At 56.1% G+C, this 13663-nt stretch overlaps 1 protein-coding gene and 1 pseudogene across 1 annotated transcript; one reads left to right on the forward strand and one right to left on the reverse strand.

The window, feature by feature from the left end:
• The first annotated feature begins 1123 nt into the window (after nt 1–1123).
• Nucleotides 1124–9507, forward strand: LOC140699532 (ral guanine nucleotide dissociation stimulator-like). The gene is made up of 9 exons (XM_072972205.1): nt 1124–1292; nt 1693–1803; nt 2439–2632; nt 3269–3328; nt 4279–4472; nt 4673–4796; nt 5065–5158; nt 6842–6958; nt 9364–9507. Exons 1-9 carry the CDS (start codon nt 1155–1157, stop codon nt 9505–9507), a joined length of 1176 nt encoding a protein of 391 aa, XP_072828306.1. The 5' UTR covers nt 1124–1154.
• A 977-nt stretch (nt 9508–10484) lies between these two features.
• Nucleotides 10485–13383, reverse strand: LOC140699533 (CDK5 and ABL1 enzyme substrate 2-like; annotated as a pseudogene).
• Between the last annotated feature and the right edge of the window lie 280 nt (nt 13384–13663).

The raw sequence follows: 13663 nt of genomic DNA on the forward strand, positions 1-13663 counted from the left end.
TGCCCGTGGCCTTGCTCTCTCTCACGTCCCCATTGTAGTCCATCAGAACAATTATTACTTCCTGATCACATCCTTCCTTGTCATTCAGTTTACTCGCTGGCCTTCCTCCTACCTGGACGGAAGCTCCCTGAATGCGTGGAAGCAGCCTATGAGATGGTCACGTCACTCTACTGATGTGAGCCACCATCTGCCCATCTGTCCCTGGGTCACTGCATATCCAGCTGGAGAAGTTCAGCCTGCCAGACTGTGTAATCAGACAAGTGGACAGTTTTCCTGCTCCCAGGACTGTGCTACTGAGTGTGCACAGTGGACACAGGCTGTCTCTAATCCCAGTTCCAGCCCTGCTACCTGCGTGACCTTGACTCATGAGCTCTAACCTTCCAGCAAGGGCCTCAGGCTTTCTCACTCGGTTTGCCTTAGAGAACCGAAACCCTCAGACCTCAGGATGCTATTGCCCATTTCTCCTGTGTGGGGACTGTTTCCTACTGGCGACACAGAGTGTGAGCACTGGTTTACACACCCATACACACACACACACACACACACACACACACACAAAGACACTCACATTGACACCCGTGTACAATGACATTGAATAAGAATTATCGCGTCCCATCATAAGAGGAACAGACACGGAGGAGGAAGTCAGAGGAAGATAAGTTGGGTCGCAGGCAACACCTACAGGTGACATGACTCTCCAATTTTTTAGGCCTTATTCCACTTGCACCTGAGGACATCCCTAGAAGTACTTTCTAGAATCATTCCCACTGTGCAGCTAGGGAGACACACTGGCCTGGACACACACCAGGACTTCCCCAGGATGGAGAACAGGTAAGGATGAGGAGTGGATTCTGGAAGCCAGGGCGTCTCCTCAAAGCTGCATGCAGACCCTCCCCGGCAGCTATAGAGACGGCGGGGCTGCTCTAACTGTGCAAGGTGCGGGTTCGCGTGGAGAAGGGCGTGAGCAGGCAGCAGCCCAGAGGGCTGTGTGTGGAGGTGTTGTCTGAGGAGGGGGTTCCAGGAAGTGGACCCCAGGAAGTGACATCACATCCTTAACAGACCCCAACCGAAATGGAACCTGGTTACCAGGCACCCATATTCTAACGACGGCTCCAGAGCCAGTGCACTTGGCTGGAGACAGTTGAAGACACAGGATGTTCTCCTCTTGTTTCCCGGTCTCCCGGGGCTTCTCCGCCAGGAAACCCTGGACTGCGAGGTTCTTCGGTGGCTGCAGGCGTCTGTGGAACCCTCCACCCAGGCGCCTGTGGCCTATTTTGAGGAGGTCACCTAAGGTAACGCTGGGTGGCCTGGAGAAGGCCAGTCTGGGACCGGCCTCCATTGGGGGCCCTCCCTGGGCAGGCCCGCTTTCCCTCATCTCCATGTCGCTGAAGGGGGACTTGAGAGGAGGTGTCCCCTCTGGGCAGGAATGGCTTGTTGAACACTTGGTGACCTGGGGGTCCTGTCATGGCCGCACCCAAGGACAGGGCTGATAAGGGGGAAAGAGGACTCCTGGGGGGCATCTTCTCTGTGTCAATGGGAATACAAGGCTCCCACTTTGTCAGCTTTTCTGCCCCTGAAGGAGGTCTGTGCAGACAGTGGTGGATGTGTGTCACGACTGCAGATGTCTTATGGGTCGGAGAAGCAGACAGGGCTCTGAGGCTCCTGCCTGGCCTCTGGGCACTGTATTTACAGGACTCCACACACGGGACGGGACAGGACCTGGTCCACGGAGATCCCCGCTCCACCTCCCTGCAGGAGGCGCAGGTGCCCCACGACAGCAGCAGAGCCCAGGACGCGCTCAGGGTGAGTGTGAGCGAGGAGACTCCACACCCAGGAAGCCCCGGGCCCCGCTGCTGCCCCACTTCTCCCCTGGGCTGCCTCTTAAGAGAGCTGCTGGCAAAGGGATCTGATGCCCCGTCTCCCCCATCTGCCGTCACAACCCAGGACCTGCCTTGGCCAGACGCAAAGTCAGTGCCCACGTATGAGTCCGAATCTCAGAAAGAGACTCGGACAGAACTTCAGTATACGTAAAGTCAAGGGTATTTCTGCATTTTTCTACACGTTGTCCTGTTTCTTCTCCATCCCCAAGTGTCCACATTCACCTGAAGACCCTGAGCCCTCCCAGCCCAGGCTCAGCTGCTGTGTTCTCATCCCTTGAACGGGGTGTTGTGACAGCAGTCACGGGGATGAAGTGGTGCAGGCAGGGAGGGGCCGGCACTGCGGTGCCGACACAGGGATCCGAGACACTGATGCATTTCATCATCGCCCTTCACCCCTGGTACTGATGATGCCGAGAACCTTGGATTTGCTCAGGGCTCCCCTGTTCCACCTCAGGCACAACAGCTTGAGGCTTGAGCATTCGGTCTAATCTCCAGCCCCAAGAGCCAGGGGGTCCCCGGTGCTGCCTCTGATTCATGTCTCTCCTCCTTCCACCCCAGGGGGGAGCTGGACCATCAGGGAGCAGGGATGAGGCCTACAGGGCTTGGAGCCTCCGGCGACACAGGCTGGAGAAGCTGGTGGCAAAGCTGGTGCCTGCCGTCCTGGGCGGCCAGCCATCCTATGTGAACACATTTCTGGGCAGTTATCGAACTTTTGCCACTGCCCAGCAGGTGCTGGACCATCTGTTCCGAAGGTGAGCACTGTGTCTTCATGGGACATTGGGGACCTGGCCACCTACCAGCAGTGCCATGAGGCATTGTTCCTCTACCTCTCTGAGCCTCAGGGTCCCCCCTGAACACTGGGGTCAAGAGAGGATCAGGCCCTAGGAGGGTAGGAACAGAGGGAGACCTTCATGGAAGGTGCTCTCCAGGGACCTGGCTCACGGAAAGGGCAGCTGGCGGGGCTGTGGTTGTGCGAATTTGTCATTGTCCTCCTGCCCAAGGGCTAGCGTCTGCCTCCTGTGTCACTGGGACTTCGGCCTTGGGCGCAACTGTTTTCCCATTTCAAAGGGGATCTGTGATGCCATTAGCTGTCCCTGTCCTGGGAGAGTGAGAGCAGGGATCCCTGGGAGGGACAAGTGGGGTCCCAGGCCCACTCAGATGTGCGCCGTGGGGCCAGGTGGGCTCACTCACTCATTCCTCAAATGTACAGGAAGGGCCCCCAGGGACAGGGGCTTTTCTAGGAACAACCATCATTTAATGCATCGAGCAGACATCAGCCCTGCCCTCCAGGGCTTCCATTCTCTCGGGTGTCACACTGTCACACTAGACAGCACATCCAGCTAGTGTGCTCGGGACAGTGCATGTGACGCCTTCCTGCTCTCCTCTAGATACGGATGCGTCCTCCCTGTTACGGAAGAGGACGGGGGACCCCTGCACCAGCTGAAAGAGTGAGTCTCTTGGATTGAAGCGGGAAGGATTCCTTCCCCAAATAGTGTGTGAAGCTCTGGGCTCTCTGGTTGGGCAGAGGTGGGCGGAATCCTGGATCCCGCATATCCTTCGAGTCTGGCTTGAGAGCAGAAGTCCTAGGGCTTCCCCTGGCAAAGAAGAGACGAGACCCAGAGAGCTGTGGATGGGACTGTGGCGCTGTGAGGGGCATCTGGGAGGTCAGAGGACAGAGTCAAAAGTGAAGAAAACCCACAAGCATCCCCTATCCATCCCATCCCTGCCCACACGCCCTTTGGGAGACACAGAACACGAGGGGTGGAGAGCATCCTGCCCACCATCTAGGGGAGCCTCAATGGTGGGGACTCAGCTGGTGCTCAGGGGACCCAGGGAGCCTCAGGGGACAGCTGAGCCCATCCTGATGATGCTGAGTAGCAGGGGCATGAGGAGACCCAGGCAGGGTCCCTGGAGGATTCTGCAGCCAGCAGGTGCAGGAGCTAAAGTCTGAGGAGTGAGGAGGCCCGTGGGCAGCCTGGATGGCCGACACAGCCTGTCTGTTCCCTCCTGGCTCAGGCACTCATAGAGCAGCTCCTGTGTCCCTTAGAGGGCAGTGGCCAGAGCACACAGCCTGCCTGTCCTCACAGACGTGCCATCCAGTGGGGAGGGGCAGGGAGAGGGACATAGCAGTGTGACAGGTGTCCCTGAAGCGGTGGACAGGTGGTCACGCCACTGAGCCAGGGCTGTCCCTTCAGAAGGCTTGTAGCAGCCCCTCCTCTGTGTCCAAGCCCGCCTCTGCCCACACTGCCAGCTGAGATGGGACATGGAGCAGAGCCGGCCTCTGGATGGGCAGGAGCCAAAGGCAAAAAGGCCCAGGTCCCTGCAGGGCTACCCTGGGAGCCCAACGTGGTAGGAAAGGCCAAGGCTCTGACTCTGGTGTCCCCCTGACTACCCCCAGGGCCATGGCCTCCATCCTGGGCACCTGGATGTTCCAGTACCCAGACGATTTCCACCAGCCTCCAGAATTCCCATGCTTGAAGACCGTTGTTGCTTACGTCGAGCTCAGCATGCCTGGCTCAGACCTGGAGCGGCAGGCCCACCTCCTCCTGGCACAGCTGGAGCAACTGGAACTCCCAGAGGCAGACAGTGATGGTGAGGAGGATGCAGGGTGGGGGATCTGGTGGGTGGGGAGGGGAAGGCACTGGACCCCACAGAGCAGAGTCTGGGAAGACTCCCTGGGGGTGGAATCCTGGAGTGAGATTTGACTGAGTAGCAGTGAGGGCTCCCCTGGCTTTGGGAGACCCGTGGGAAAGCAGTCCTACTGATGAGAGTTTCCCTTCTTGGAGCTACAGCACCAGCTCCAGAACCCGCTGGGGAAACCCCTCTGGGTGGAGAGCCAGCTCCAGCTCTCCCGCCTGCGACAGCGCCAGAGCCAGAGCCAGAGCCAGAGCCAGAACCAGAGCAGAGGGACGCGCTGTAAGTATCAGTCCGGCTCGGCTGCCACCCGTCGCCTTCAGGGCCGGGACGCCCACTGTCCTTGAGGTGTCTGTGATTTAGAATTCCGGATTATTCTTAGAGGTGATAACATATTCCTTGCGGCCTGTTGTGTCTGTGTTTTATGGTTAATAGAAACATCAAAGTGCCCTACATGTCTCTGTTTGGATAGACTCACTTCTCTGCACCAGACACACAGGGCGGGGATGTGGCCAAGTGGCCCCAGCACATTCCCACCCTCTCCCTGCAGGTCCTGTGAGGCAGCGGCCTCCTCTCTCTTGTCTGCTGTGGACCCAGGGCCCAGCTCAGGGCCTCCGCCAACACTCCCTGAGACCCCACCCTTGGTAAGTGGCCGCCCATGTCATGATCAAGACAAGGACTTAGAAGGCAACCCCAAATTTTGATCTTAGAGGATTTGTTTTTTCCCAGCAGTGAGACTGATTTTGTGTTTGTGTGAATGTTGCCTGTTTGTCCGACATCCATGGAGCCAGCGGTTCACATGCCATTCCCCATACGGCCACCAGAGGGAGGGATGTCACTGCTTCTGAGAAACACTGTTCCATTCCAAAGTGGTCCTTCCCAATTTAGCCCTCCTCAGAACATGGTTTAGAAAGTGAGGATTCCTTTAAGCTATAGAGGTTTGGTTTTTTTCTTCAATCTCGTTTCAGGTCTAATCTCAATACACCTTCATTCACAAACAGCAATTGAGCCACTGAGTGGAAGTTGTCACTTGGGATACACAGACGTGTGTTCTTCTGTGTCCAGCCCCCATCTGTGTCCACCTCTGTCCCTTCCTCTCTCCCTCCAACCGTCTGCGTTTGTAAATATCTATTTAAATAAAAGACTTTGACAATCAGTGCAATGTACAAGAGATATTTTAATTCATGTTGCCTTGTGTGCGTGTGATGTAGATTTGGGTAGAAAGCGGTCTGCTCACAGGACAGTGGGGTTGTCCCTGAATCCCTAGGAGACAATTGAAGCGGGGCAGTAGGTCTCAGTGGGAGTCACTCACCGGGGAAGGTCTCCTGCTCAGCACAGCCAAGGTGGGTCCTCATCGACTTCTATCCCCAGAGCACTGAGTCTGCTTTCGCCTGGGGCGCTTTGCTACAATCCCGTGTATCCTAAAGTGTCAGAAGAAAGAACAGTGATGATAAGAACTGTGGGAGAGGGACAGGTTTTGATTTCAATTACCTGCTCCTCTACCTACAACGGCTTTCCCTGGATTGTATTATAAGGAACGCTCAGCAACCTGGGAGCAGAGTCTACACCTTGGACTTGAGCATATTACAGGTCTCTAGCCCAGCACTTGGCCAAGAAGATGGACGTGTACTGCTGAGTGAATAGAGTTGGGAGGGAAGATAGGACGGGTTAGGGGAATGTATTTGAAATGGGGACTCTCCTGGAGCTTTCCTGACAGGAAGTCATCAAACCTAGGCACCTTCCTCCCCTGCCAGGCCCTTTACTCCTGAAGACCTTCCCACAGAGCCCCTCAGCCAGGACCCACATGATCCCAGGGCTCTCCCACATCACATCGCAGCATCTGCTCTCACTTCTGTTCTCATTTTGGCCCCCTTGACTCTCCTACTGTGTGGCTCTGCACTCTAGGTCTCAGGGGACACCTCTGACTCCCTCAGGGATCCAAAGTCAGAATATTAGATCCTACGGACCTGAAGTTTCACGATGGGACTGAATTTATGAATCAGTCACCACATGGAGAAATACCGCTCTGCATGACTGTCATAATGCGGGGGGGGGGGTTCTCTTGAACAATCCATGTTAAATCGATGGCATAAAAGAAGCATGTTTTTCTTGCAATGAGCATCCCTACTAAATTTAGCCATTTCTCTGATGAGGCTCTAAAAGACCTGACGCATTACATGAGGAACGGAGTGAAGTGATATTGTGCTATAACGCAGTATATAATGCTGTGATACTTCTAAAAATTGTTATTATCCAGTTGGGCTAGGGTAATTGAAAAAAAAATAACCTTGTGTGAATATGACCCTTGAAATTTCTCATGTTTCCAGGAAATTCAGAAGATGGTGGTGAACTCACCCATTTCTTTCTCGGCATTCGTTGAGATGGTCCTGTGTTTTCTCCTCACACTGTTAATGGAATGGAGTACAGTCATGCACTTTTCTAAGGTGAAGCCATCCTGCATTCCAGGAATCAATCCCACTTGCTCATGGTGTGCAGTTCTTCTTACACAGATGGGTACGAATGACTAGTTTATAGATTGTTTTCTGCCCTTTCTACCTCAGCTCAGGCTTCCTGAGCCCTGGTAGGGTGGCCGGTGATGGCCAGGACACAACACTGAACCACAGAGGGTTTTGCTTTCTCATTAGTCATGATAATTGTTCTTAGTAACCCCTGATGCTTGATTTACACAGTCATGACTGTCAGACAGACCTGCACTCACCCATTCCCCCCCCCACCCCGTGTCTCACTCTCCACTCGATCCTTCTGGGATTCATTCACTTCTTTTTTCAATCCACCCGTTCTCACTCTCAGTGACAGCCTGACAGCGGCAAACTCTCTGAGTCTCTTGGATCTGAACACAATGATATTTTGCTTTTACTCCTGAGTCATGGCTTAGAAGGAAAACTAGATGGACATTCCTGTGATGTGTCCCTTCGCATCTGAGATGTCATTCTGAAGTCTTGAAGTCAGTGGCAGCCTGGCCTCGCACAAAGTAGGCTCACTTGGACCGCCGGGCCCTGGCTGGTCTGAGAAGCATCCGTGCAGATGGGGCACTGCCCTTGGAGGGGCATCAGCAGGGCCCTCGCGGGTCAGGAGGCAGGGGAGGGGAAAAGTGGGCAAGAGCCTCTCCTGTGGTTTCCATGGGGATCAACAGGGAGGCAGGACTAGCAGGTGGGAGGACTCAAGCATCTCTGGGTGGAGGGGCTGTCCCTACTTGTCTGTCCCCGCCCTGGCTGTGCTCACTGGCATCTTCTACTGTCTCTAGGAACTGACTAGCCCTGGGAGGGGCAGCCCCTCCAGGCTCAGTGGGACCCAGGTGTCAAAGTGTCAGAAAACAGACAATAAAAAACGGCTAGCATACATGTCCAAACCACAGGCCTCCGTTTCCACATCCGTGGAGGGCGGGATTGGCCTCAGTGGCCCTCCAAGGCCCAGCCCTGCACTCTCAGAGTCCAGCCAGCTCCCAGGACCTCCCCAAATTCTGGTCCTAAGCGTCTGGGCTCAGCTAGGCAGCCACACCACTACCCAGCCCTGCAGCTCAGGCATTTCAAGGCCAGTGGGTCGCCTGGGGCCTCTGTGGGAGAGCAGGCCATGGTGGGGCTGCTGGCTCAGCCTCCAGGTTGGACTTCACAAATGGAACGGGGGGCTCTGGGCTGGAATAATGCAGGCTTGTTCGCCACGGGAAGGACGGGGGTAACCGAGTCAGAGCACAGACTGCCAGTGCCTGGAGAACCATGCTGAGGCCAGGGCCGTCGGGGTCGGCAACTGGGAGCGCGCATCCTGCCGGGATCCTGTAAGATGGTGGCTGCTGTTTAATGCTGACGCTCACACTGCCCAGAAGGCTTCTGGAAATAAACACGCTCTCATAAACACAGGAACTTCCTGAGAAACAGTCAAACAAGGCTGGGAGACAAATGCAGGGCACGCGGCACGCGGCCCACCAACCGTCAGACAGCACCCCTCGCACCCACTCCCTTTGTCACCACGGCTGCCTGGCCTGTCAGTGGAGACGGCGAGTGGCCTGGTTTCCTGACCGCTTGGCCAGTGGCCAAAAGTCAGGGCTGAGGTTGGCACTTGTCCACCAGTGCTGTCCAGGGGACAGCAGGTGCCACAGAAGGATCTGTGGGGGCTCCTTGTGTCTGGCCAGAGGGACAAGATCTGCAGAGGGGTGTGGGGGTGCTGATCCTGCACCCAGGAAGTACACTGGCTAACTGGCCGTCCTTTCCTGGAATCCCTGAGAGCCAGCAAGATGGGCGCCTTGACATTTGGGGCAGGACTGAGCCACCCCATGTCTGTCCTGAGTCTTGTCTTTCTGCCTGTCCTCCTGACAAGGTGGCGCTCTGCGCATTCTCATCTGGAGACAGGACGACAGAGGCTCACAGGGGCACAGTGACCTGCCCAAGGCCACACAGCCGCAGCCAGGAAGGACTCAGACTCCATGTCCAGCCCCTTCCCACTGGGACATGGCCTGTAGCTGCAGAAGGCCCCAGCTGCAGCCCACAGAGGGTTCTCGGGAGTCGTTTTGACTCCAGAACCAGGGAGAGCAGGAGACCCCCACGCCCCACATCTGCAACTGATAGCTACTGATAACAAAAACAACAACAAAAAAATAGGCACGTCCAGAGTGGCCCAGGGCCAGAGTATCCTTCTTGAAGGCAGAAGTTGAGTCAGCTGGCCTCCTTCTTGCCAGGTTGGGTGGGATCCTGGTCCTCAGCACCTGCCACGGCACTGGTGGATTGGGGGACCCCGCAGCCTCTAAAACAAGCTCCTGGACCCCCTTGCCAGCCACTTGTCATACCTTCTCCCTTCTGGCTGCCAGGATTTCTTTAATATTCCTCTTCCCATCCAGGTCCGAGAAGCACCCCAGGCTGTCGGGGATGGTGTGGTGGGTCTGGCAGGCAGGACAGGTCACAATGACCACACCCTGGTGATAGGCAAGCTTGGAGATATGCTTGGAGGACCCAGTCCCACATACATTGCAGGTGAAGACTAGCTGGTAGTGCGCGGGCGCGGGTCCCTTCTCGGAGCTGGAGGGACGCCAGCCCCAGCCCCAGCCCCAGCCCCAGCCCCAGGCCCGCCTTCTCCCTGCGGCCTCCAGGCAGGCACCGAGCCCCCAGCCGCCACCTCAGGCCAAGCATCCGGGAGTCCCGTGCCTCTCAACAGTCTCGGCAGACAGCTCAGCTCTGCCCACAGGATCCCGCCCGCAGGCCCAACCCGCCATGATTTGCGCAGCGGAGACTGACCCCCGCCCCGGCTCTCCAGGCGCCCCGGCTCTCCCCGCGCCGACAAGGCCGCCCCCCACCCCAGCTGTCCCGCCGCAGCCATAATCGCCCATCGCCCCAAGCCCCGGCTTTCCCGGCGCGGCCAAGAACGACCCCCGGCCCAGCTGTCCCGCCGCAGCCGTGATCGCCCCCCGCCCCATGTCCGGCTCTCCCGACGTGGCGGAGAACGATCCCCCGCCCGGCTCTCCCCGCGCCACGGCTCTCCCCGCGCCCCGAGTCGCCCCGCGCGGCAGAGGCCACCTCCGGACCACACTGTACAGCCGCAGCCGAGATCACCCCCGCCCCAAGCCCCGGCTTTCCCGGCGCGGCAGAGGCCGTCCCCGGCCGCGGCTCTCCACGCGCCCAGGCTCTGCCCGCGAGTCAGCGGCCACCTCCGGACTACACTGCCAGCCGCAGCAGAGATCGCCCCCTGCCGCAAGCCCCGGCTTTCCAGGCGCGGCCGAGGCCGCCCCCTGCTTCGGCTCTGCCCGCGCGGCCGAGGACGCACCCCACCCCAGCTGTCCCGCCCCAGCCGAAATCGCCCAACGCCCCATGCCCCGGCTCTCCCCGCGCGGCCAAGGCCGCCCCACACCCCAGCTGTCCCGCTGCAGCCGAGATCGCCCCCCGCCCCATGCCTCGGCTCGCCAGGCACGGCCGAGACCGACCCCCGCCCGGCTCTCCCCGCTCCACGGCTCTCCCCGCGCCCCGGCTATTCCTGCGCGGCAGAGGACACCCCCGGACCAGAGTGTACAGCCGCAGACGAGATCGCCCCGTCCCACACAATGGCTTTCCCGGCGCGGCCGAGACCGACCCCCGCCCCAGCTGTCCCGCTGCAGGCGTGATCGCCCCCCGCCCCATGCCCAGGCTCTCCCGGCGAGGCCGAGAACGACCCCGACCCCGGCTCTCCCCGCGCCCGGGCTCTCCACGCGCGGCCAAGGCCGCCTCCCACCACATCTCTCACGCCGCAGCCGAGATCGGCCCCCGCCCCATGCCCCAGCTCCCCCGGCGCGGCGGAGGCCGCCCGCGCCCCTGCTCTCCACGCGGCCAGGGTCTGCCCGCGCGGCAGAGGCCACCTCCGTACTACACTGTACAGCCGCAGCCGAGATCGCCCCCCGCCCCAGCCCCGGCTTTCCATGCGCGCCCGAGAACGACTCCCGCACTGGCTCTCCACGCCCGGCCGAGGCCGCTCCCTGCCTTGGCTCTCCCCGCGCGGCCGAGGACGCCCCCCACCCCAGCTGTCCCTGCGCCGCGGCTCTCCCCGCGCGACCAAGGCCGCCCCCAACCCAAGGGCATCCCACATGTTGGCCCATAATTCCAGGCCGGCTGCTGTCACCCTGGTGGGGGCCATTTTGCATCTCAACCTTGGAAGACTGGGGGGGACACTGGGCCAGGGCAGAGGCCATGGGCCTTGGCTGTCCAGCTTAAGTGTGACCAGGGCTTTGGTGGGGTACAGGAACTTGGTGTAGGACACAACCTTTCCATCTACCCCTAGCTCCACACCTTCCAACTGAAAGACCATCTCGAAGACATGAAAATGTTGCTGGATGGATGCCTATGCTTCTGGCTGTTTGTTCCCCTGCAGGTCACTGATCCACCAGCCTTCTCCGTAGGGCAGGACCAAGAAGGACACATGCAGGGAACATTTGGAACAAATCAGTATGATCCTACTGCTCTTGGTATCATACAGCCTCACGTTCTTGATGAAGTGAGTTTTCTTCAGGCCTTTGTGTCTCAGGGACCCAGATATGTGCATTGTCCAATGAACCGAGGTACATCCCACTGTGTCTTTCAGAAACTGAAGGGAGCAGTGCTGGGAGGCGATGCACCTTCTCTGGCACTGCCCATCGAGGCCTGGGCCCTGGCCAAGGCCCAGGCTAATGAGGGCAGGCACAGGGCTGAGCAGGCCCTGGGGGGGGGCCTAGGCCCTGCTCATGATATTGGGCAAGGACAGGCCGAAGGGCGGTCCAGGTGGTGTTGCATGGGGCTCGTGGGCCTCTGTCGGTGGCAGTGGTGGGGTGGGGGCTTCTTGCCTCCTGGGCCCAGGTTGAGGGACACCCATTTAGGGAGATGTTGTTCAGGAAAAGGACCATGGCCTGGTGGTGCCAAGCATCCCTGTGCCTCAGCAGCGCCTGTGGAGGGGCTGTCAGGCAGTAGGGTGCTGGTGGGGCTGTGGGATGGGCCTGGGGATCCACTCTATACCACAATTTCTTCATCCATTCATCATCATTGGACACTTGGCTTTTCTCTGTATCTTGGCTATTGTAAATAACTCTGCAGTCAGCATGGGGTGCATATATCTTTTCCAGTTAGTGTTTTCCTTTTCCTCAAATACCAGAAGTGGGATTGCTGGGTCACATGGTAGTTCTAGTTTTAATTTTTTGAGGAAATGCCATATTGTTTTCCATAGTGACTGCCCCAAATTACGTTCCTACCAACAATGCACAAGGGTCCCTTTTTCTTAACATCCTCTCTAACATTTGTTATTTATTTCTTCCTTTTTTTTTTCCTGATTATAGCCATTCTAACAGACATGAGGTGATATCTCATTGTGCCTTTGATGAGCACTTCCCTGATGATTAGTGATGTTGTGCATCTTTTTCATGTACTTATTGGCCAACTGTATATCTTCTTTGGAAAAATGTTTATTCAGATCTTCTGCCCATTTTTCAATCAGAGTACTTGTTTGTTTGCTGTTCAGTTGTATAAGTTCTTTACATATTCTGGATATTAACTGCTTATGAGATACACGATTTGCAGAGTCTAAATGATTTGTTTACATCTTTGCTGCTGTTAAGAAGCCCCTGGTGCCATGTAAAGTCCACACTCCTGGTCCTGCTGCTGAGTCCTCCAGGAAGCACCAGGTGATTGTGCTTTCAACAAGGGTCCCAGGGATTCTCGTGCTCAAGGAAGTCAGGAAACACTGGTATAAAGTGAGTGGTAGCTGAGAAGGAGCCTTCCCTGATCGCCACCAAACCATCAGCAGGTGAAGCCAAATGAAGCTATTACCAACAACAGCCAGGGAAAAACAGATCTTTGATTTTTCAGTGTTTCCCACAAGTACAGGATCGTTAACTACCATGGAACTAGGGTTTGTCAGCAGTCTCTCCTTGAAGGAGATTTCAAAGACCCCAGCATCTTATATCATTAAAGTAACTGGGAGAAAGGTAAGCCAATGGGGGAAGTGGCTCTCCCTGAGAACCACATTATTGCAATGATCCAGTCAGGCTCCTTCTGTCTCTTATAGAAGAAACACAAAGAGCTGTGCTTTGTGTTTCATCTTGAAGGGTATTTGCTGGTCTCTGTTGTGAAAAAAGGTGTCTTTAATGCCAGGTAAAGCATGTTATGAGTTTTTAATATTTATGTAAAAGTAGTGGTGTGATTGGAAGTCATTAAAAAGGTTCTTTTTCTTAGGACTAGGTAAAGTCAGGGATGTCTTTTGAGATTCACTAATCATTACAGTTCCTCAGATGTGAGCTTTCTGTTATGCCCTTTGTCAGTTTTTCCATGTATTTTTAATTCTTTGTATGGAATTGCTTTTCTCTTTGATTTGTTTTTGATCGTATTTGTCTTCCTGATGCTGAAAATTTATTCTTCTGTCACTCACTGTAACTTCATTTCTGGTGTCTGTTTCCCTTTATGGCAGCTGTGCTTTCATTTTTTCAGTGAAGATCAACTTTTTTTGTTTGTTTAGCAAATTTGAAATTATACAAAGCATACATTCAACAAGGAATTGAAAATAAAATTTCAAACATTGGAAATGGGCGAGGAATTTAATATAGAAAACCTAAAATAGTTGGAAAGCAAACACTGTGTGTGATGGACACAAATAAATGTTGGGTTTGGAAAAGGAAAGTATTATTTTTCTAATTGAAAATAGATGAACCTTGT

This window comes from Vicugna pacos, chromosome 11 (genome assembly GCF_048564905.1).
Source record: "Vicugna pacos chromosome 11, VicPac4, whole genome shotgun sequence".
Lineage (NCBI taxonomy): Eukaryota > Metazoa > Chordata > Mammalia > Artiodactyla > Camelidae > Vicugna > Vicugna pacos.

Excerpts from the sequence above, each read along its gene's own strand:
- LOC140699532 (XM_072972205.1), top strand. The coding sequence starts at position 1,155 with ATGTTCTCCTCTTGTTTCCCGGTCTCCCGGGGCTTCTCCGCCAGGAAA. Across the intron at positions 3,329-4,278 it reads CCCCTGCACCAGCTGAAAGA|GGCCATGGCCTCCATCCTGG; the intron begins GTGAGTCTCTTG and ends GACTACCCCCAG. Across the intron at positions 5,159-6,841 it reads TCCCTGAGACCCCACCCTTG|GAAATTCAGAAGATGGTGGT; the intron begins GTAAGTGGCCGC and ends TCATGTTTCCAG.